This window comes from Chaetodon trifascialis, chromosome 15, assembly GCF_039877785.1.
Source record: "Chaetodon trifascialis isolate fChaTrf1 chromosome 15, fChaTrf1.hap1, whole genome shotgun sequence".
Classification (NCBI taxonomy): Eukaryota; Metazoa; Chordata; class Actinopteri; order Chaetodontiformes; family Chaetodontidae; genus Chaetodon; species Chaetodon trifascialis.
The window spans coordinates 8,304,625-8,325,959 of NC_092070.1; the positions used below are offsets into that span (position 1 = coordinate 8,304,625).

Genomic DNA, 21,335 nt, shown 5'->3' on the forward strand with positions numbered 1-21,335 from the left:
GAAAAAAACTTGGGAAATGCAAAACACCTGAAAAATTAAACAGGTAATGCTAAAGCACCATGTAAGAGCCTCAGGCAGCATTTAATGGCATTTTTAATGACAATAGTTTGAGACCCACTTAACAGTTTAATACATACTGGCCTTCTGAAAATGTGGGTGTCCCCATGTTCATAAATGCTGTAACTTAACACACTTAAGTATTCACTTTACAAGACATAATACTAAAGGTAAGGGTAAAGGTAAAGGTAACACCTCCTAATAATATGAAGCATGGCAATGAAAGCTGAAATCCAAAGTCCATTTAAACATAGCCATATTCTGACCTGGACAAAGCTCTTCTCTTCTCTTCTCTTCTCTTCTCTTCTCTTCTCTTCTCTTCTCTTCTCTTCTCTTCTCTTCTCTTCTCTTCTCTTCTCTTCTCTTCTCTTGTATTTTCAGTCTGAACAGAACCACCTCAGCCTGCCACTTGTCACTCACCTAAAATTTCTTCACAGCATCGCTCACCGTTACTCCCAAAGCATTTACCAAGTCTGCATGTTTCCTTGGCTGCAGCTCACTCTCTGATTGACTCTGACTGGATGCTGCGCAGGAGGAGGTTAAGATACAGCAACTACAGGAGCAACAATGCGAGGCCAAATCTTCCCCCAAGCAAGAAAAAGAACTGGCATGAATGTGCAAATACGAATGGGTTGTATGCTCCTTCACAAACTGAAACCCAGAAAACATGTTTTGGACTGTGTGCCACCAAGAAAGATAAATGCAGGCGTGTAACTGAAACCTTTGAGTCGTTCTTAAAAATCTGCTCTTCAATAGGCCTTTTTAGTGTGAGGGGTCTAAAAATAACTGAAGGAACTGAAGGAACAAATCATCCACTATGTCCTTCCCACAACTGTAGGTTGACATCTTGAGTTTGTTTTTCTTGCAGCAGCCACATTTCTATTTCTTGTCTGAACTGTCCTTTTTTTTTTTCTCATTAATGGAACTCGGTAAGACCGACAGCAGTAAATGCAGTTTTGTTAAGGAATAAACCAGAGAGAGCGACAGCTATTCAGTTAGACATACATTTCAATACCTCTTCATAGACAGCAAAGCAAACATTTCCACTTTACTGAACTGTATGTTTGCCACCTCCAACAAGCAACAATGTTGCTTTGTGCTGTAGTGAGCAATGTCTTTTCTAGTCATAAAAGCTCCTGCTATGGCTTAGTTTTTCCATACGAGAAGCTCTAATGGACTGAACATTAGGCAAGATAAGCTGCAGGCCAAAAATATGTGCATAAATCAGTGTAGCTGTGTTGCTTTTTTTCCTTCCCTATGTGCTTTCTTAGATCAGCTGTAACGATCTGTGACATGAAGTGCTACTGTAGTTGAAGTAACTGGATGTCACTCGAATTTTCCTCCACAGCAGTTAGTATTTACTGGGGAGGTGGACACTGATGGACAGTCGGGCATCAAGGAGACTATCAAGTCAAAACAGTCTGTGTCTGGAAATCAGCTGTGCTGCAGTCTGAAGCAGGCTGCCACTGGAGTCGATATCAGGATGAACTCTTCGAGGGTCTGTCCCACTCCACCTGGTTTCTCACTGGAATGCATGCTGCCTTGCTGGGAACCAGCTGAGCCTCTGCATCCTTTGGAGGAGAATCCAAGCTCAAAACGGGCACGTCTCCACCTTTGGCGTCATAAGAGGCAGACATGTCCTGTCCTTGAAACACAGTATTCTGACAGTGCGTCTCCCTCACACTGCTGCTGCTGCTGCTGCTGCTGCTGTTACAGAGCGGGTTGGGCTGTGACACACACACGGCTCCATTGCTCAAGTCTGAATTCTCCAAGTGAAAGAAGGTGCTGTTTTCTCTAATCGCCAGTCCAAAGCTCTCAAGCATATCCATTACTGATGGTGTGGATGAGCCACTGGGTGCCTCCTCTTCAATAAGACTCAGAGTGGGCAAGATGTCCACCAACTCTGCCATCTCCATTGGCCGGATTACCTCAGTGATGCTGGAAGGAAAGTCCTGCCCCTCGCTGTACGACTCCTGTGTGTCCAAAACAGTGTACCCCATTTCCAACTGTGTTATAGCAGCAGGCTCTAGTCCTGATTCGATTAATGCGCTTGCGCATCCCAATTCTGACTGGCCGATGCTCGTCAAGTCTACAGTTGATTGGGCGGCGATGTCCACAGGGTATCCCCCCTTGGCGACGCCCTCTGCTAACACCAGCGTGGCCTCTTCAGGGACAGCCATGATTCCTGCTTGAGCGGAGACCTCGGCAGTGACAACGTTTGGCGGAGTCACGCTGACCAAACAGTCTGAAAGGGAAGTTGGAAGACAAAAAACAAGTTCAAATCTTACTCAAGTTCAAGCAAGTTACAGTAATTCAGCTTTGTAGTGAACAGGCTAAAGGAAGATGCTGACCTTGGTAAACATCATAGCTGCTCAACATGAACACGTTAACTGATGTTAGCGTTAAGCTCAAAGCACTGTTATGCTAAAGAAGCATCTTGTTATGACAGCAGTCATATCTCCAATAGGAATTTGCATACTGCATCTCTCACACATTATTTTATATTCAGCATTCAGCACCTTCCCATATTTAATATCAATCTAATGAACTAAGAACCTAAAGAATTTTATTAGCTTGTCTGTGTCAGACCTGAAAACAGCACTAGAATCTAATTTGATTCACACTTATCCACCCCCACCTCATCACTGTACCTGTAATGGCTTGTCTCTGTGCTTGTATCCGATGGGGCCACGTCAGTCTGGCAGTCAAACTCTCCTCCTCTTCTTCACCATCAGGACGCGCAGGCGGGTCTCCACCCATCACCAGGCCTAGAGGCACCGCCCCCACCCACTGCTTGGATCGAACGCACTGCAGGCAGTCCATAATCCAGCGGGCATCCCTCCACACCACATCCAGCCGCTGCAGACACGGGAGAATAAATGGCAACAGAGAAACTGTTGAATTAAATCTACTGAAATCGCATTAAGTCATCCCTTTTTCTACACTTAATCACATACACTGACGGGTGAGTCCAAGTAAAAGCCTTTATTTCTTATTCATTTCCCTCATCAAACCCATATCAATCACAGAAGGAGAGCTGTACAAAATGAAAAGCAGACAAAAGAAGAATTTTGAAGCTTTGAGCAGACTGAGGCGCATCAGCATGTTGAACTGTCCTGTACTGTATGTTTGACGACCTCTTCTTTCAAGTATTCAGCCTTCTTTTGTGTCTGCTTCCATGTTCGTACCTGGGACAGCTCAGTGATGTGGTTCAGACGCTCTCGGGCTTCCTGCACCTCCTTGGTGTCCAGCGCCTCCCGCAGAGCCTGCTGGGCCAGATGAGTGTCCAGCTCCAGCCTCACCCAGGCCTGGCAGTACTGGGACAGGAAGTCCCGTTCATACGTCCAGAAGTGAACTGGTGATGAGGCAGAGGTAAGAGGAAAGACAAATCATGACATCAAAGCCCAGAGGAAGCAGCTTCAGAACTCATTAGCACACTTAATCGTACCTTTAGCATTAAATTAGAGTCAAAACAAATTCTAAAGTGAGGATGAGAAGAAGGATCAAAAGGACTAATTAGATCAGAAAAAACAATAAAAGTGACTCATCTTCAAAAGACCCAAAGATCTGATGCTGCACCTCAGAGTGCTTTACATATATTAAACTGTCCAACCAAACCGGTTAGGGTTGAAATGGATTTAATTGGTTCTTTCTGGGGGTATTATTTTTTCCTTTGAAGATCAGACGCATTATTAGTCCTAGTGAGATGTATGCTATATAAAATGACTTCAGTCACTTATGTGATGCTACTGTTATTTAATGGGCTCCAGGACGCGATGCCACTCTTTGTAAGGGAAGGTTACCCCTACCCGAAGGTGTTTAATCTTCACCTCAATGTCCACAGTCGTCCCAGTTTGATAAATGCACTATGAATCACAGTTTTCGTTCTCTCTCTCTCTCTCACCTCTGCTTGACGAACAGTGTGGTACTATCACGACAGGGATCCAGTATTTATAGACTTGTGCAACAACAGTTCTCCACCTACCCAGCTCAAAGATCTGCAGGGGCATGGTGAGCCCAGGCTCCTTGGTCCCCACCAGAGGCCAGTAGCTGGAGCTGAAGTCCTCACTGGGAGGCAGCAGCAGCAGCATGGACATTTTGTCTCCAAACTGCAGCAGCTCGCGGGTGTACACACCATACTGGTACGCCTGTCACAGACACAAAAACACATCCAAGCGTTATGAGAATCTGTTAGAGGCTGCATGCGAAACTGCACTTCATCATGCCTTCTTGAAACAATTCAGAAAGTGATAGTTGAGAAAGGAGCTTTTGGAGGTGGCTGTTTGAAACCAGTGTTACCCTGTAGAGGGGGATGTTGAGCTTTGTCAGGAGATGTGTGACTGCTGCTCTCAGAGACCTGACGAACTCCACCAGCCCGTTGCTCTCCATCAAGCTCTCGTCCTCGCCGCTCAACAGGTTCTGAACACTGCCATTGGTTGTGGTGTAAACATGACTCTGAAGCCATGCCCACTCCTCTCTGTCACGCAAAGACGATGCAGTTAACAAAACACAGCTTGAAACGGTGTGGTTTGTGATGGGCCTGGCTCAGTATGTCACATGCTCAAACTGTGTTACCTGGAAACGTGGGCATTGTGTCGGACCCGTGTGTGGCAGAGCAGATTCGGCAGCCTCTGTGGCACCAGGACCCGGATCTGTTCGACTGAGCTGCACAGTTTAAGGATGCCCACGTACAGACCCGGCTCGGCCCACTGAATGCTGTGCCTGTGGAAGGACAGCTTCTCCTAGACAACAGAGACAGGTACAGTGTCAGGGATTTTGAAATATGTTAACAGGATATAATGTTTAGATGCCTTTTATTCACTGTATCTCCTTGGTTTTAATTTGCTTAGCTAATTTGGTTATGGTTTGCTAAATGAATTCCAGTGTATTTTCAGGGCTATTTGAGTTGCACAGGAAAGAAAAACAAGGCTCAGTAATCAAGTCAGGAAAGTCAATACACTCAATCACTTATGCACTCAGTGCTAAATACATTCTGTTGCACGTAGCTGCTGCTGCTCACAGACTTTTTCTGTGTGTCTCTCTTTCACGCTAACACAAACCCAGGCTCACCTTGAGCTGCTCATAGAGCATGTCCATGGCAGTGGGCTCAGGCAGCAGAGGAGTTCTGCTGCGGTTCTTTTCCAGGCGGGCCAGGGGCATCCAGTGAAGCGGAGGGTCAGGAGGGCTTGGAGTGGTGCAGACAAATCAGGGTACAAATGAAATGCAACCACCACATGGAACCACCAATGAAAACTCTGTTTGATTTATTCATATTGGAATAACACAGTTAGTATAACACCAACAAATGTTGAGTTGGAGACCGTCCTTCAAACAGACGATGGAGGTTAAACCATCCTTTGATGCTGTGTGCTCTCTGTGGAGGAAGGAAAAAATGTCTGACGGGGATTAACTTTCTCACCTGGGAGGGTTCGGGAACTCCTTCAGAGTCACTAGTAAGACGTTGCCCTGCCGGTCTTTCAGAGGCTCGTAGTATACCTGGCCCAGGTCCACTGTTCCCAGCGAAGACTGAAGGCACAGAAAGGCGGAGAGGTAAAACAGAAGCATGAGGATGAATAAATATGAGGATTTTAGGGATTAATGGAGTGAAACACAGGTTCTGGGGTACAGGTATGTAGCCTGAGATAGGGAGACGAGGCACCAGCAAGGGGAGTAGGAGGAGTAAGAGGTAATTAAAATAGCAGTTAACCCATTTTGATGCTTCTTATCGTGCAGAGTAAGCTGCTTAACTTCCTACCTGCAGCTGGGAGACAGCTCTTAAAATGTTGTGCCTGTTCTGAAGGAGGGAGGAGGGAGATGAATGAGCAGAGGAAAGGGCCTGCTGGAGCCACGGCACTTGTTGCCATGCACAGGACAACTAGAAGAAGAAAAAAAATAAATCACATTCAGTTTTAAGCTGCATCTCACGCAGGAAGTACCACAGCCTTCATTTGGAGACTCGGTGAATAACACAATGGAAGACTGGTGTGTCTGATTAGAGAGCAGTTCACTGAACAGCACTTATGTCACGTGTTCAACTGATGGTTCACCTTAGCAAACCAAGGAAAGTCTTGGGTGATGGAGGTGGAGCAGCACTGGATCTCCACCAGCGGGATCTGATCTTCCGCTGTCACCAGGATGTTTTCCATGTGGTAGAACACAGTAGCCAAGTACACACCCCTAATGAGATCAACGTGAGACAGAAAAAAGTGTACAGGTGACTCCAGCTGTGTTACAGTCACACAAGTTTCACTTAACGCGACGTCAATCTGGACTCTGAAATCGTGTGAAGCTTCATTTTTGGCATCAAACAGTCTCTTCAGATGGAAATCTGAGAGAAATCAGAGAATTTCCTCAACTCACACAACAGCCCATAATCCTTCAAGTGAAGTGAAAGCAAGGAAATTAATTTTCACAGGCGAAAATGAAAACGGAGGAGCCGCACTCTTTGAAATGCCTGATCGGGCTGTTATCACTGTCAACGTTTATTTCAAGTTATGCAAATGATGTTTGTGCCTAAAAAATGCATTTAGCTTCAAACCCCAACATTTTGAGCCATCCGTGCTGTCTTCGGCCACTTTTTAAAGCAGTGCTGTTGTTCCTATTCATGCAATTAGACCTTCGCCCCGCTCGTCCACTGCTAGCTGCTGTGGTGAGCGCGCTCCACTGAACACCACTGGCCACATTTCAGTGATTTCAAACGTCATCCCGCTCAAAAGACTACTTCACCACTCTTACAGCTTCTGCAGCTTTAATGCGACTCCTGTTCTTTTTCAATATCCGTAACAGACACCAGCTTGGACTCGGCTTTGTAGTGTACACGGCTGTAATCACATCACATTTAATCCGTTACTCCCCGTACCCTCAAGGCACAGTGGGACAGGTAAGACAAATGGAGCACTACCTCTGTAGGAGACGAACAAACTTGGTGGCGGACTGGAACAGTTGTTTGATGCCTCGAGACACAGACAGACGCTTGCTGGGAGTCTGGGGCTTAGAGCTCTCTGTGGAGAGGAGGAGAGGAGAATCAGACAGGATGAGATCCACTTTACTGCCAAAGCTCTATTCACTGTGCAAGCACAAGATATCTGAATGGGTGGTGAAAACGGTTTCCTCTGTCTTGAAGAGAGCTGATACATGCAGTACATGCTGCTGATAAGAAACTCTGTAAAGATATTATCTTTATGAAACATTATAAAAAAAAGCATGTTTCAGTGTCCTCAGAGTTCATTATGAGTTCTGACTCTAACGGTGCACAACAGAAGACATCAGAACCATTATACATGTACTCGGAAAAAAAGCAATTCTGACACACACTGACTCATACTGAAAGCAGACTTTATGCAAGATTCTTTTCTTTTCTTTTCTTTTCTTTTCTTTTCTTTTCTTTTCTTTTCTTTTCTTTTCTTTTCTTCTTTCATTTGATTCTTTATGTTTTTGTGCATGAAATAACCACCAAAGGTACAGCTTTTTTCCCAGAAGTTTAAAGCAATAGATTTTAATAGAAAAGTAATGAAGAAAATGGGGACTTGTATATATTAGAACACAAAAATTGGCAAATATAGGGGTACTGTGGTGATAAACACAGATTTATGGACTCACATGCTTGCTTGCACTTTTTATATAAAGTACCAGCATTACCTATGCAGAATCCTCTGTAATGTGGCTCTCTGGCATCTTCCAGCAGTTTCCTCACAAGACCCTCATGATTTCTGAACTGTGACTTCACGCCAGTGCACTCTCTCCAACCTGCACAAGGAGAATGGGAAGAAATGAATCCTCGCTTTCATTTTTATGCAATTAGGAAAAATCATTCAAGACATCAAGAGCTCATTTGCAGGCGAGTCCTGAGTGCTGCTTTTCCCAGTCTTGGTGATTAGGAGGCAAGGGCGATTGCATGAGAGACCATCTGTGTGCTATGACTCTGACAGTTTTACTGCTGATTCATTCTGAGCTACTGAAACTCTGCCTTCTTTAAAATTAGATTCAAAAGGATTTACAAGTTAAATTGTGTTACCTAACAGCAGCAACGGGCTGCATATGACTGATATGACCGCTGGGTTTGTATTCTGACTAACTTCTGGATTGACATTCTTATTTTTTGCCTTTGTTCTCCATTTCTAGAACACTGTGTGCCAACTTTTGCGCCATTGTACAGAATAAAGTGGAGAGTAATTGTCAGTAATACAGCGAGAGAAAGAGGATGGCATGTGAGAAAGACTGTAAGCCGAATTCAAACTCAAAGCAGCACGGGTACAAGGCCCATTGACTCACTGTGACATCTTCAACTCTCCATGTTTTAATAATTCAGTAGTCCTACCAGCCGTGAGTGGATTCCACTTCTTTCACATCAAGCTTGGTGTCAGCCAAGTAATTTCATTACTCGGGGACAGAGAGAAAAAGAATGGAGCCCTCTCACAGAGACAAGTCCACATTCATCAAAGTTTGCAGTTCAGCATACTCACTGGAGGGGGCAGCGCTGGCCGGAGCAGAGCACTGAGGCGGGCCCCATCCTTTCACGTTGAAGGCACTCACTCTTACAAAGTAATGCACTCCCTGCATTTGGAGAAGCACAAGATTGTCACCATGCATTAACCGCACGAATCATTCATTGCGACACAATGCAATGACATACCGCTCTCATTATTAGTTCACCTGGTTAAGTAAGACATGAAGGTGGATAACTTTTCTCTTATAGGAAGTGGTTGAGCACAGGTTGAGCACAGTAAGTAAGTTTAGAGCTAACATGTGCATCCTACGTCTGTGTATTATTGCATGTCCCTAAAGCACTTAACTTTGTGTATGTGCATGCACATCTCTGCATGTGTTGAGTATTTGAAGGTACCACATGACTTACTGCTGTGAGTCCGTTGATACTATAGGATGGGTTCTTGGTCTCTGTAACTTGGATTGAGCCAAGGATGCGTTTGAAGCTGGCTGAGGTGCTCCATTCCACTGTGAACACGAAACAATCGCACTGACAGATTATTCTCTGGCTTTACTCAAAGCCCCCATAGGAAAGAAGTGAGGATTTGAGTGTTTACAACGTTGGGGTACTTGCTGTACCTGGGCTTAATCTACTCTTGGCTGCAAAGTATGACATTAACGCAGCTATAAAACCAAGTACCAAAAATAGAGTAGCTAAACTAGATCCATAAATATAAAGCTTTTATACCTGCCAGCCTAAATTATGTGTGAGGCCTTGATTATATCATTCCTCTATTTGTCCTTCAGGTCCATGCTTTGATCATGCCTGCTGCTTTCTTAATTTGTCCCTCCACTCGTCCAACCATCCATCCTTCCATCTACAGCCTTGTTAGTCATGCCTACCTACCTCTGTAACGGGTGATGAGCCCCACGGTGTCTGGCTCTTTGATTACCACAAACAGAGAGGAAGTGCTGGTCACCAGTATGGACACATGACTGGGAGGCCCAGGGAGCTCTGGATGAAAAATTTAGACAGACCAATGATCAAAATGAACACATGCAACAACAAATATATAGAGTGAATAAAAGTACTGCATTGTCTCAGTGCACATCCACAGAGTAATAATTTAGTTTGGTATTTCGACATGAATCTCTTCATCCTGGCCCTCAACCTAACAAACCAGGGTTGCCAGTAAAAGTTTGAGCTTCTATCCTGACACTGAATCTCTACCTGAATCTCTAGCATGGATGCAGTCATAAGCCTCAGATGAAAACCTATCTCTATTTTTCATTTTAAGCACTGAGCTGACACTCGTTTCACTGCACCAAGAGGAGGAGCCGCCGCCTTATTGCCCTTACAATAACACTGTGGTCATAAAAAAGTCAGGGAGGAGAACTGTAAGTGCTTGAAAGACAAATGAAATGAGAACTAAGGAGAGATGTTTCTACAGAGTAAATACAGAAAGTACAGAGGGGACCTGAACCAATGGAGCTCCACCAGGAAGAGGACTTGAGCAGGTTGTTGTAGTAGGGAAAGGACAGCTCGGAGGCCTGATTTAGCAGAACACAGGCTGCACCGAAGCCTGCAGGTGTGGGTCTCTATGCATGTATCAGCCACTATTAAGAGTTTCAATCTGATGCAGGCAGCCACTGGGAGCTGGTGGTGGGAGCGTAGGGCAGAGGGGAATTTGGGAATGCTGATGTCGAGGCACTCTGTTGAATTTTGGATGAGTTAAAAGGGGGCTAAAGGGAGACTTTCAAGAGGGCAGCTGGGAGTCCAGACAGGAAATCAGTAAAACTTAAGCAAGAAGTTGGGTGGAATACCAGATCACTGTGGCCTTGCCATCAGTGATGGAGGGGCTTTGCAGAGGAGAGCTGGAAATACTGCTTCTACCTTGATGAGAGTGATTTTGAAGAGGACATCAATATCAGTATTTCTACCAACTGAGGACTGGAAAGAAACAGGCCTGTGACCTTGTTTGTGTCCCAAGATGTAGTTCAAGAAATGCCACAGGCTGACCCAAGACCACTGACCTGTGTTCTGGAAGTTCTCTCTCATCCGGCAGTACAGTTGCAGCCTGAGGCTCCACAGTCGGATCTGTCTGTGGACGTCAGCCTGTGCCTGAGGCCCCGCCCCTGCCTTCCTCAACAACTCCTTCTTCCTCTCCTCCACCCGTTTTCCCGCCAGTTCCACCAAAGCATCCAGCTTAAGCGCCCACTCCGTCGGCCGGCTCACTGAGAGGAAACACAGAGCAGGAGAAGGGACGGATTCTGAATATGATTTGCACTCAATTAAAGCTGCTCCCGCAGGAATTTCCATGCTATTTATAAACAAATATGCTCATGTTCTGTTTGTTATTTTAAAGCGTGAGACTCACAAATGGGGTTATGTCTGGCTCCCGCCTTTGTCAACACATGGAGCAGAGGGGAATTGTGGGTAAGGGCAGCCACATCCAGGGGGACCAGGCCCTGTTCGCTCACCCTGTTCACCCCCTTCTCCCTCTCTCTCTCCCAGTCCTTCTCTTTCTTCTCTCCTCTCTCCCACATGCTTCCTCCTCCTCCTCCTCCTCCTCCACATGTGGTGTGGTCTCTGGACAGCAGGCTTTGTACAGCCAGAGTGTCCTCGTTTTCCACTGCCTCCCACAGGGTCTTGTACTAATGGGGAGCAGGGGAGAGGGTGCGGGGACCAGTAGGGGGTGGGCGGGTGAGGAGAGGAAGACAGAAGGAGAGAGTTCATACTGAGAGAGAGATTTCTTTTATGGGGTAGAGGGAATGGAGCTGCTGTACAAAGAAAGAGGCAGCGGATGAGACAGAACACATAAATCAAATCATAAATCAGCGCAGCAGTCTCGCCTGGGATAATGAATTCACAGCAGCACAGAGTCAGCGTGTAATGTCAAAATAAAGTCTTATAATTTCAACAAGAAGCCCAGCCAGAGGACAGGAAAACATTTCAGCCAAAGTGACCAGACCTCCCCTCCAAATCACACCCGCATATCTTACAGCATCTGCAGACTTGCCGAGGTGTTTGGGCGCGTCCGTTTCCCCGGCAGCAGATGACTCTCCGCCCCTCAGTCTGACGGACAGGTTTCTGTAGATGCGCTTGGGCGAGACGGGGCCCAGAGAGCGCCGGCGCTGGGGCGGGTTCCTCATGGATACAGACATGACAGGAGAGGAGAGGAGAAGGACAACAGGAAGACAGGGAGCTGAGGAGGATGGGGGAATAGTAAGCAGTGTGATGGATTGGTTAGTTCATGGAAAAAAAAGATTAGGACCCCCAGCATAAGAGCAAGAAAGAGGGAGGACAGGACAAGAAAAGTGACATTTGAAGCGGAAAAAAAGGAGAACTTGGGGAGAATGAGGAGAGAGAAATGGTGAAAGTCATTAGAAACCTGGAAGAGTGTATACAGGGGTAGGAGGTGAGGAATAAAGGTGGGGTGGACAAAACAGAATAAACAGTCAGGCTCACACAGAGTCTTCGATAGCAAAGGCAATTTTCTGCCGACTTGAAGGGTAAGTCGAGGCTGAGCCGGGTGGTGATGTGTGTGGGTGGATAAAAGTTACAATGCCTGTACACAGTAGATGGAAATGCCTTGAAACATTAATTTCTGTGCCTCTTACTCTTTTCCCTTTTGTTCTCCTTTTACCCACTATTATCTGACAGGGGTTTTATTCCCTCTGAATGGAGTCTCTCAGCGCACAAAGCGTCAGACCCGTCAATCTAATTAACTAAAGAAAAGCAATCTCATGTAGAAGAGACAAAATTCTCCCCTTCAAATAAATGTAAATCTCCTCATATCATCAGCTTGAAGATAAAAATCCATCATCACCAATACAGCAATGACGGTTCATTATCAATTCCGTTTTCATCATTACAATCAGCCACTTTTGTGCCTGAAAAATCTGTCTCGGAACAAAACGCGGTCTAGCTTTTCTCCCCCTCGCCCTCTTCAGTCAGCGAGTCCGCTCTTTCATTTGTCTGTCTTTCTTCTCATTCCCCCTCTTTCCACAGTTTGACTTTCATGTCCCTTCGGTTTGCGTCACGCCCCGAGCGATCAGATCTGAAATCTTTGGAAAAAGGGGACGTTCAAACTCTGTCATCGCTCTCTCTCATCACCACTTTCCCATCTGTAGGAAAGTCTCATATTTCAGTGTTTTGTTTTGTTTTTCATTTCACCTCTATCAAGTCAAGTCATGGGATGATGAGAAGTCCACTGTCCTTGCGTGAAAGTGAATACTCCCCTGGTACTGGTGCCAGCTGAGGACAGAATATGAGCGCTCTGGTCACAGTGACGCCACATCTCTCAGTGACACATTATACCTGCCACCTCACTGGTTTGCACAGTACCTGCACCGTCTATAAGCTGGGATGCGGGGGTAGGGTATAGGGGCATTACCGACCATTGTTATTGGTACAGTTTCCCCCTGTTTGTTTATCACGGCTTACATCAGTTGTGGAAACTGCTGATGGGACAGCTGAGAGAGGAGATTAGCTTTAGAGTTTGCCTTTTGTGAAGCAGCACAAAAACAAGGTAAAAACACCTCTGAGGAGAGAAAAAAGTGCTTGAAAACTGTGCTGATGCTAGAGAATAACAGTTATGTGAGCACAGTAGAGTTAGGTACTTAAAAAGAACCTATGCTGACCCATGAGCAGACATATACTGTAGATTCCTTGTGGTTTTGTTGCATGTCAGCGTCACAGTTTGCGGTGGTTATTATTATTTCTATCTCAGTGCTGTATTGAGAGTCGAGTATGCCTGCATATTTGCAAAGAGGTTTTCTGTTCTTTGTCAGTCTGCTAAATGCCGGGGCTCAGAGGTTCAGCTCAGCATGGAAACATCTGATGACTAATAGTTCTAATCCCTCAGGAAGTAATGCAGTACATTCATTTGTGTAAGTAAACCACAAAGGCATCACTCTCGAGGGTTATCATACAGCACTGACAACCATACTCTCCATTTATTAGATTATTTTGGGGCACAAATTGCAACAGGCGAAATAAATCCCACATAAAAAGCCATGGAGATTATGATACTTGAGAACGAATGTTTCAGCATGCAGGATTAATGAGAGACTACAGCCGAACTCATCACAAAAAGTTGCTATGCTTCTTATTAAAGTTCCTACAAGCTAGAAAATCAGCCATCGGCCATAAATTAGATTTTTGTTTTGTTTTACTGTAAATGTAATCTTGCAGTAATCCTGTTCAAAGATCGGCACGCAGATGCACAGTCACTGCTAGACTGTAGAATAGACGTGCGTGTCAGAAAACAGCCGCTGACACTAAAGTCTGACACTAAATGGAAAAATACCAAGAAGTCTCACATGTGCAAGTCGGCAGCATTGTACCAAATGGAGAGATGCGCTCTATACATACAGGTAAAAAGTTAGAGTGTATAAAATGAAGTTCTTACCGTCAGTCGACACTTTCATTTCAGTCGGCCTTTGGCGCTTCGATATGTTAGATCTTTCAGGGAAGTGTCTGCCTGTTGGTCAGACATCATCCATCGACCAGACTTCACGAGTTTGCACCTCTGACGGTGAAGCGCACCTGCACGTTGCACCCGAGCGACAGACCGCCGCTTCTCCACCACACACACACACACACACACGCACGCACACTTGCACGCACGCACAGACACGCGCGCTTCTTCCTTGTTCCGCCCTCTTCCTACTTTATCTCATTTCATTTATCTCAAACAGACTGTTTTAAAAACCAAAAAGCAGTGCTGTCGAGTAACATGTAGACTATTTGGGATTCAATAATAATAATAACAACAATAAAGCATTTTATTGCCACAGTATGGTTTACAGATTTGACATTTCCTTTGAAAATGCACAGGGTATTTAGTCTCCACTGTAATATTTAAGTATATACAGCTTATATATGCTTATAGTGATCGGCATACTTGCATCATTGACTTGATGAATGCTGCTGCTTCTGACCTGTAAATGTCATCATCACTGGAAACAATACGTTACAATAATGTGAGCAGAGTGATGTTGAGACAAAGTGTGGGCTGGTGACTGGAAAAAGGTATGAAGCTATATTTAGGGGAGCTCGACACCCCCACTCATGGCTGCTGTATGGAACCGGGCGGTGGAATAAGATCAGCACAAAATGTCTCTTAATCCATTACTGCTTGATTTTTCCTCACTACAGACTGATCTGTGTGTGTGGTGTGTGCTTGTACACAGGAAGTGGCTCAATGGCACACAAAGCCCAATGAGAGGCCGAGCAATGATGTGAAAAATGTTTGCATGCTAAGTCTCCACTTATGCTTGAGCACAAGCTGAATCCTTTTGTCTCTGTGCTTCATTGGCCCTTAAAGAATTGTCTTTAAGGGCCATTGTGAAACAGCTGTCAAATAAAGTTGATGGATATGCATCGGCCCCCATCTGAGTGGTGAGGGGGGCTCTACGTCTCTATCTCTGTCAGTTTCTCTCCCTCTAAGGGGCCAATAAACCACCGAGGCTGATGGATTTCGCTCCCGTCCAAGCACAAATGGAGAATTTAGTAACAAATATTTCCCACCTTCTTGTCAGGGGTCTGCTATTCTTTACAGGCAGCCAAACGAGACGCTGACCACTTCCTGCACACGCAGCCCCAACACTGTACCCTCTGATGTGTTTGCTGGAGCACAGCGGATCAGTCAAAGGCAACATACGCTGCACACTGAGAAACTTTGAGAGATCAGCCTGCTACACACACTCATGCACAGCGTCACACAGAAACACACACACACACACACACACACACACACACACACACACACACACACTAAGGCAGAGCTGAGCTGGCTACACTTTACGTCGCACACCACTTTGATGTGCAGTGAACTCTGTTTAAGGAGACGTAGAGAGATTATAAATTGACAGGTTGGTAGCGGCTGATACTCGCCCCCACACTCAGATAGTTGCTCAGTTGCCGAGAGGCCTCTGTTGTCATGGAGATAACCAAATAATGGCCTTCGCTGCTAAATGATACTGCAAAACAAACTCTTGCATACTACCATACACTCACTGCATATTATTCAGCAATGACATTCCAGAGGATAAAGAGATGCTGATACATAATTTGGAAAATAATCCGTGACTTTTGCTCAAAATAAGATAACAGCCTACCCTTGAACTTGACAGAGGTTTGATACGCTTATGCTTATGTTTGATAGCAATACTGCATGAGTAACGATGGCGCGGCTAACCCTTGAGAGGAAATGTAGGACATAAGTAATTGTTAGGCAGTTCATAAAAAAGTGATGGTATGGCAAAAACAGTGTTTCCAAGAGAAGTTTACATAAGTGTATGAAATCAGACGATGTAAAGCTTGTACATATTGTGCCCCAATCACTGCCAAAAGCTGGACTGACATTAACCAAGAACCATAATATCTGACCAATACTTCCATACACTGATGAAACATCAGTCTTCACTTCTACTAGCGATTCCTTGATGCCTGGAAATTACGCTTCACCACATGGTACTTTCTTATAGAATAACTCTGCAGTTCCCAAAATGATCCCACAGTTATATCAGGATTATTTTTTTTTCCAAAATATTTTTATTAAGATCAATTGCAGAGCGTACAGAGCAGTTTGAATAGTACTTGAGTAAAGAAATAAAAACACTTAGGCATGCATACAAAACATATATGTATGATCCGAATTGCATCAACAACTACTCCAAACAAAAGCACACGATGTATATATCTTTTTTATTTTTTTTTCTCCCCCAGGAACAAAAACAAAACACCCCCACCCCAGCTCACAAAGTCAGTACAGAGAGTATTTCAACCGGTGTATAATAGGAAAAAGAGTAATAGTACCGTAAAAGGTAAACAAAGGCACAAGCCAACATACTCAGTTGGGTAACACTTTTAGTTCAGAAAAATGGGATAGAAAACATTGCCATTTCTGGTAAAACCTTTCAGTGCATCCTCTTATTGTGTATTTTATTTTCTCGAGTTTTAGAAAAAACATCATGTCCTGGAGCCACAGGGAAATAGAGGGACATCTGGCAGATTTCCAGTGCAACAGTAGAGTACGTCTTGATATCAGGATTATTGTAGGAGTTTTTCCTATGAATTTCAGATACAACTTCCTTCAAAGAATGCATTTCTTTAATCTAACTGAAGTGATGCACCTAATCAGGAGTCCCTTTACGTTTTGGTATGATAATTAATATGTTTGTAGAATTCTTCAAGGAAAAGCAATTTGTATTGATATTCATATTTGTGAGACATAACTTACCTGGCGTTTGCCTCTTAGGTATTGTTTTCCTCATAAGATCAAAGAAATTCATTTGAAAATCATATAAAATATGCTGCACACAAGATAAGTGGATGTGCATAGCTTCAGCTGTATTGTGCTGATGCTGATGAAACAGCATTTGATTTCTAACATAAGCCCTGATGTTTCCAGTGCCAGTAATGTTCACTGCCCTTCAGGAGTGGATTTGATACTATGAATAATGAATGACAAGAAAATTGAAATATGTTTCAATTTTCTCCTTTCACTCAATCCCTTCTTCTTTTTTTGACTGAGTTGACATCACGTCTTGCTCTTAGAAATAAGTAAATGCAGAATATAAAATGATCATTAGAAATACATTTGAGCACACCTGAGGACAAATTAATTACCTTGCTTATATATCTATATCATCAGCAATTTTAGCTAATGTTCATTTGACTTTTATTTTATTTTATTTTATTTTATTTTATTTTATTTTATTTTATTTTATTTTATTTTATTTTATTTTATAAGCTGTTCATCTTATGATTACTTTAATGACATGTTAACAATGTTATCAGCAGCTAGTCTTTACCATTGTACTGGTTCTTGTGCCTTCCGTGAATTTTATTGTTAATAAAGTTTTTATTTAAAAAAAAGAGGTTGGGGAAAAAAAATGCTCTCTGCACGCGGATGTTTGGTGACGCTCTCAAGCTAATTAATAACCGCCGGGGCTGGATCTTCATCTGCTAACTGCACATTTTTCTTCTTTTAGTGGTTAGTTCACTCAAGTTATGTTTGTTTAGGAGGAGCATGACGCATGGCGCAAAGTTCCTAATAAGCTAGCATTGTCGTTATAATTAGCTAGTTAGCATGCGATAGCTAACGTTTTTTGTTGTTTTTTTTTACTCATCAGTCTGACTTGCACAATTGTTTTCTGATTCATGCTAAGCATTTTTTGTTTCAACAGGTCAAACGACCAAAGTGATGAGCGGGGATATTATTTATGACAAGGTCCACTTCAGACATGACCCAAAATGGAGCGGCCGTCTGGGACCCGCGGAGGGGGGCGGCCTGCTGCTCTGTGTGGCCTGTGTCATCGAAATGATTGGTAGTGATGATATTTCGGTGAGGGAAATATGATACACACTTAAAAAAATGTATTTAAATATGAAACTTTCCTCCTCTCAAAATGAATCATTGCACAATTTGGCTTCGATGGTGTTTGTAAAGCTGTAGCTATGTTTGATCCCCCACTACTCCATGTTTTAGGTACTTCTTAGGATTGGCTATTTATGGAAAATACATTACCTAGATGCATACGTTGTATTTACCCACCTATACCTCTGTCTTTGTTTTACAGGCAGTGAGAAAGTCTTTTGCCTTGTCTGGTATCAGCAGGGTGCTGAAATGTTCTCCGGGGGCCCTGAGAGAGCTTCTCCGCCAGGACCACCGAGTCTCTCTGCGTTTTACAGCTTCTCTACTGGGTAAGAAGTCGGCTCGTGGTGCACACGGCATGACATGAGCATGTGAAGGAAGGACTAGCAAGAGTAATCGGGAAGCTGTGGACTGTCATTTCTCACCTGTTCTTTCTCTGGTGGTGCAAATGGTGAATTATAGATAAAGTCACACTGCAGCTGTGTGTTCAGAAGGACATTCACAATATTCATAACAAAACAAGAAACATCAACAGAAAGCGTGACAGCAGTGCACAGATCCCCTGTATACCTCAGTATTGACCATCACACTAACCAGCACTGACCTTCCTTCTCCTTGACACGAATATCCACTGGGTCAGTTCACATCGCTGCTTCCCTGCAAGGTCAGACTGAACAACCGAGATAATAAATCTTATCACATTAGCAGAGCAGTAAGATACAGAAGTGTGCGTAACATTGTATTGCCATTGCATAATTTAGTTAGTTAACAAAGTGACACTCTGAACCATGGGATATATATTCAGGCGGACAGTTTTGATCTGATAGATTCCTTCAGATGCTCATCCATCCTATAAAAGCTTTTGGAGCATTGTTTTTGTGTGAAAGAGATAAGACACAGTCATAGAATGTTGGCACAAAACATAATCTATTGGCAAAAACTACATTACTAAGCTTAAACTAAAACTATAAAAAAACACCCCATAAACTAAAAACTGAATTGCAGTAAACAGTCTACAAACCCGTAAATAACCTGACTGTTGTTTTTTATGCTTGTTTGGTGTAGTTTTTAACTGATAACAGACTAATTCTCCATGTAAACGTCAGAATGGTCAACAGCACATCAGATAACAACATACAGTGATTGATGAGAATATCTTAGAGGGTAGTGAATCGTACGCCGCTCATCCATCTACCTCAGATGTATATAAAGTCATCAATATTATGACAACCACCTAATGAAGCCAGTGACCCTATGAGATCATGTGTGCCTGCAGGGAGAGTAGATTCATTTTCCCTGTATTGTAGTTAATTCTTTACTGCCAAGGCCAGTACATTATCCACCCCATAATGAATGACTTGAGTCTTCTATAGGAGACGTTATAAGCATGGCGGGTAAAAAGCATCGATGAGTTAGTATATACATTTCTTACACTCTATCATTACTATAATTAAACCACAGTGGGTTTTTTATGGTTACCACATCATCAGGGGATATTGCGGATACTTCCACTGCACTGTATGAATTTCACAAGGTTATTGCAGCATGAAGTATTAAGCCTACACCATTTGAGTGCTAATCAAATTAGTGAATTGAGAGGATATGTGGCAAAACGTAAGCCGGTAAAAGCTCTGACCAGTATGACAACGCTTTTAAAGAGCCATTACAGTGCTTGTGGGATGGTCTGCTGAGCTGAGCTTCACCATGTGCCAATGAGAGCATAATGCAATGTAGAATATATCATCTCATGCACTGCACGGTGTCCTCGTTTACGTGCTCGTTGGGTCATATTTACTGATAGAAATGGTATCATTTCTCACACACTTGCTTCATGATGTGGCTTTTTTCTTGCTTCTACGTGAAATCCAGCAAAACTAATGCAAGACACTGTAGATGCAACATGTATGACTGCCACACTGGTTCCATTTGGGTGCAGCCTGTACACTATGATCAGTAAGACACTCAACAAATCATTTAATATCCTTGTACCATCTATCTTCTATTTTGTCCCTCTGACATATTTTTAAATCTAGTTTGCTTTTATGTATGAGTGTTCATTTTCGTGCTTCCCTTTTCTTATTACACTGTTGCGAGACCTCTGTATGTTGCGATGGGTTTGTGAAGTATGCTTTTTAAATCGAGCCTGCCATTACTGTTCTGTCCCCAGGGATGCTTCACACTGTGGAGGACCAGGACACTCTGGAAAAGGTTGACCAAGGTGAAACGATGCCTCTTTGTTGTTTGGGTAATGTGTGCGTTACACTCACACAAATGTAGACGCAGAGTGTAGTTGTTATAATGCAGACCTTGTGAGAAGCACAAACACACACCGGCTATGAGTCACTGCTGCTGTCAAAGACATTTACACACAAACTCTCATTATGTGATAATGCCACTGGTGGTTACTAAGGTGATATTACATCGACTCTACAAACCAGTTTCTAAATTTAACATTTTTGACCCAATTTCACATGTTGATATGCGTTCACTGGCACTGCTGCGTTGTGCACCTGCACCTTCTCTCTTTGTGTTTAGTGGTCAGTTTAGGTTCTGGTCTGAGTTTTTAGCGTGCAGTCAGATTTGTCTCACTGAAGCGAAGTCTTTCAACATGCAAAACTGTTCTACTAAGTGCGAATGACGGAATGATTTTATGGCAGCCGTCTTTAAATGCCTTAGGGACCACTTCGCCGTAACAGTTAGCAGAGTGCTTAAAATCTGACTGCTTTTGCTCTTTGCACAGAGAATTTGTGATGAGCACATTTTAAAACTCATTTGAGCCTACAAATAATACAATCACAATATCTGTGTGTGTGCGTGTGGAAACAAAGGAAGAGAAAGACAGCCAAGAACCCTCCAGAACTATTTTAACATGAGTTAAGCAGTCATGTAAAGCAGCCGACTTAATGCCTGCATATTGTCAATATGGTCATGCAGTCAGATGTTAGGTAGCATATAATGACAGCAGAACTAGTGCAAACATCCCTAAGGCACAACACATCACTGTCACTTGCAAGATAAACATTGATTAAACAAAATCTAAACTGTAACAAAAGAATTTAAAAAGACTAATTATGAATATTTGATAAATTAAGACCAGGCTGTTATTTAGTTTTCTCTTTCTCATAATTGCCAGAAGAAAAGTTGGAAACCGTACTTGACTGTGATGCTTATTTTTAATGAATAATGAATTTCATGTGTGTGTGTTTGTGTACATGTGTGCATATGTGTGTGTTTATGTGTTACAGTGTTGGTTCAGCTGCTTCTAGAGCTCCAGAGTGAGCCGTCACTTCGCTTTGTTTTGGATGAGATACACACACGGGTGAGGCACACGTTTACAGACGTATAGAGAAACACCTGCTCATCTACACATGGAGGCACAGGAACATGCTCAACATCCTAAAATATTCAACAGCGCTTGTGTAACCAACAACATATCTTCCCCGGGTTGTTTAGTAAACAGGCAGTGTG

The 21,335-nt window shown here is 43.5% G+C and overlaps 2 protein-coding genes across 2 annotated transcripts in view; one reads left to right on the plus strand and one right to left on the minus strand.

The window, feature by feature from the left end:
- Positions 1-388: 388 nt before the first annotated feature.
- Positions 389-11,965, minus strand: LOC139343640 (ankyrin repeat and fibronectin type-III domain-containing protein 1). The gene is made up of 18 exons (XM_070981389.1): positions 11,485-11,965; positions 10,860-11,136; positions 10,516-10,716; positions 9,389-9,496; positions 8,912-9,009; positions 8,520-8,610; positions 7,696-7,803; positions 6,959-7,058; positions 6,105-6,234; positions 5,813-5,932; positions 5,477-5,583; positions 5,128-5,242; positions 4,633-4,799; positions 4,357-4,534; positions 4,043-4,205; positions 3,246-3,412; positions 2,709-2,916; positions 389-2,302 (listed from the first exon to the last, which is right to left on the minus strand). Exons 1-18 carry the CDS (start codon positions 11,644-11,646, stop codon positions 1,536-1,538), a joined length of 3,267 nt encoding a protein of 1,088 aa, XP_070837490.1. The 5' UTR covers positions 11,647-11,965; the 3' UTR covers positions 389-1,535.
- A 3,707-nt stretch (positions 11,966-15,672) lies between these two features.
- LOC139343163 (meiosis inhibitor protein 1) overlaps positions 15,673-21,335 on the plus strand; it is a 52,247-nt gene continuing 46,584 nt past the window's right edge. Inside the window, exons 1-5 of the mRNA XM_070980649.1 lie at positions 15,673-15,700; positions 17,680-17,837; positions 18,073-18,196; positions 20,035-20,085; positions 21,113-21,186. Of these exons, the coding sequence (XP_070836750.1) occupies positions 15,673-15,700; positions 17,680-17,837; positions 18,073-18,196; positions 20,035-20,085; positions 21,113-21,186 (435 nt within the window). The remainder of the gene's footprint in view (positions 15,701-17,679; positions 17,838-18,072; positions 18,197-20,034; positions 20,086-21,112; positions 21,187-21,335) is intronic.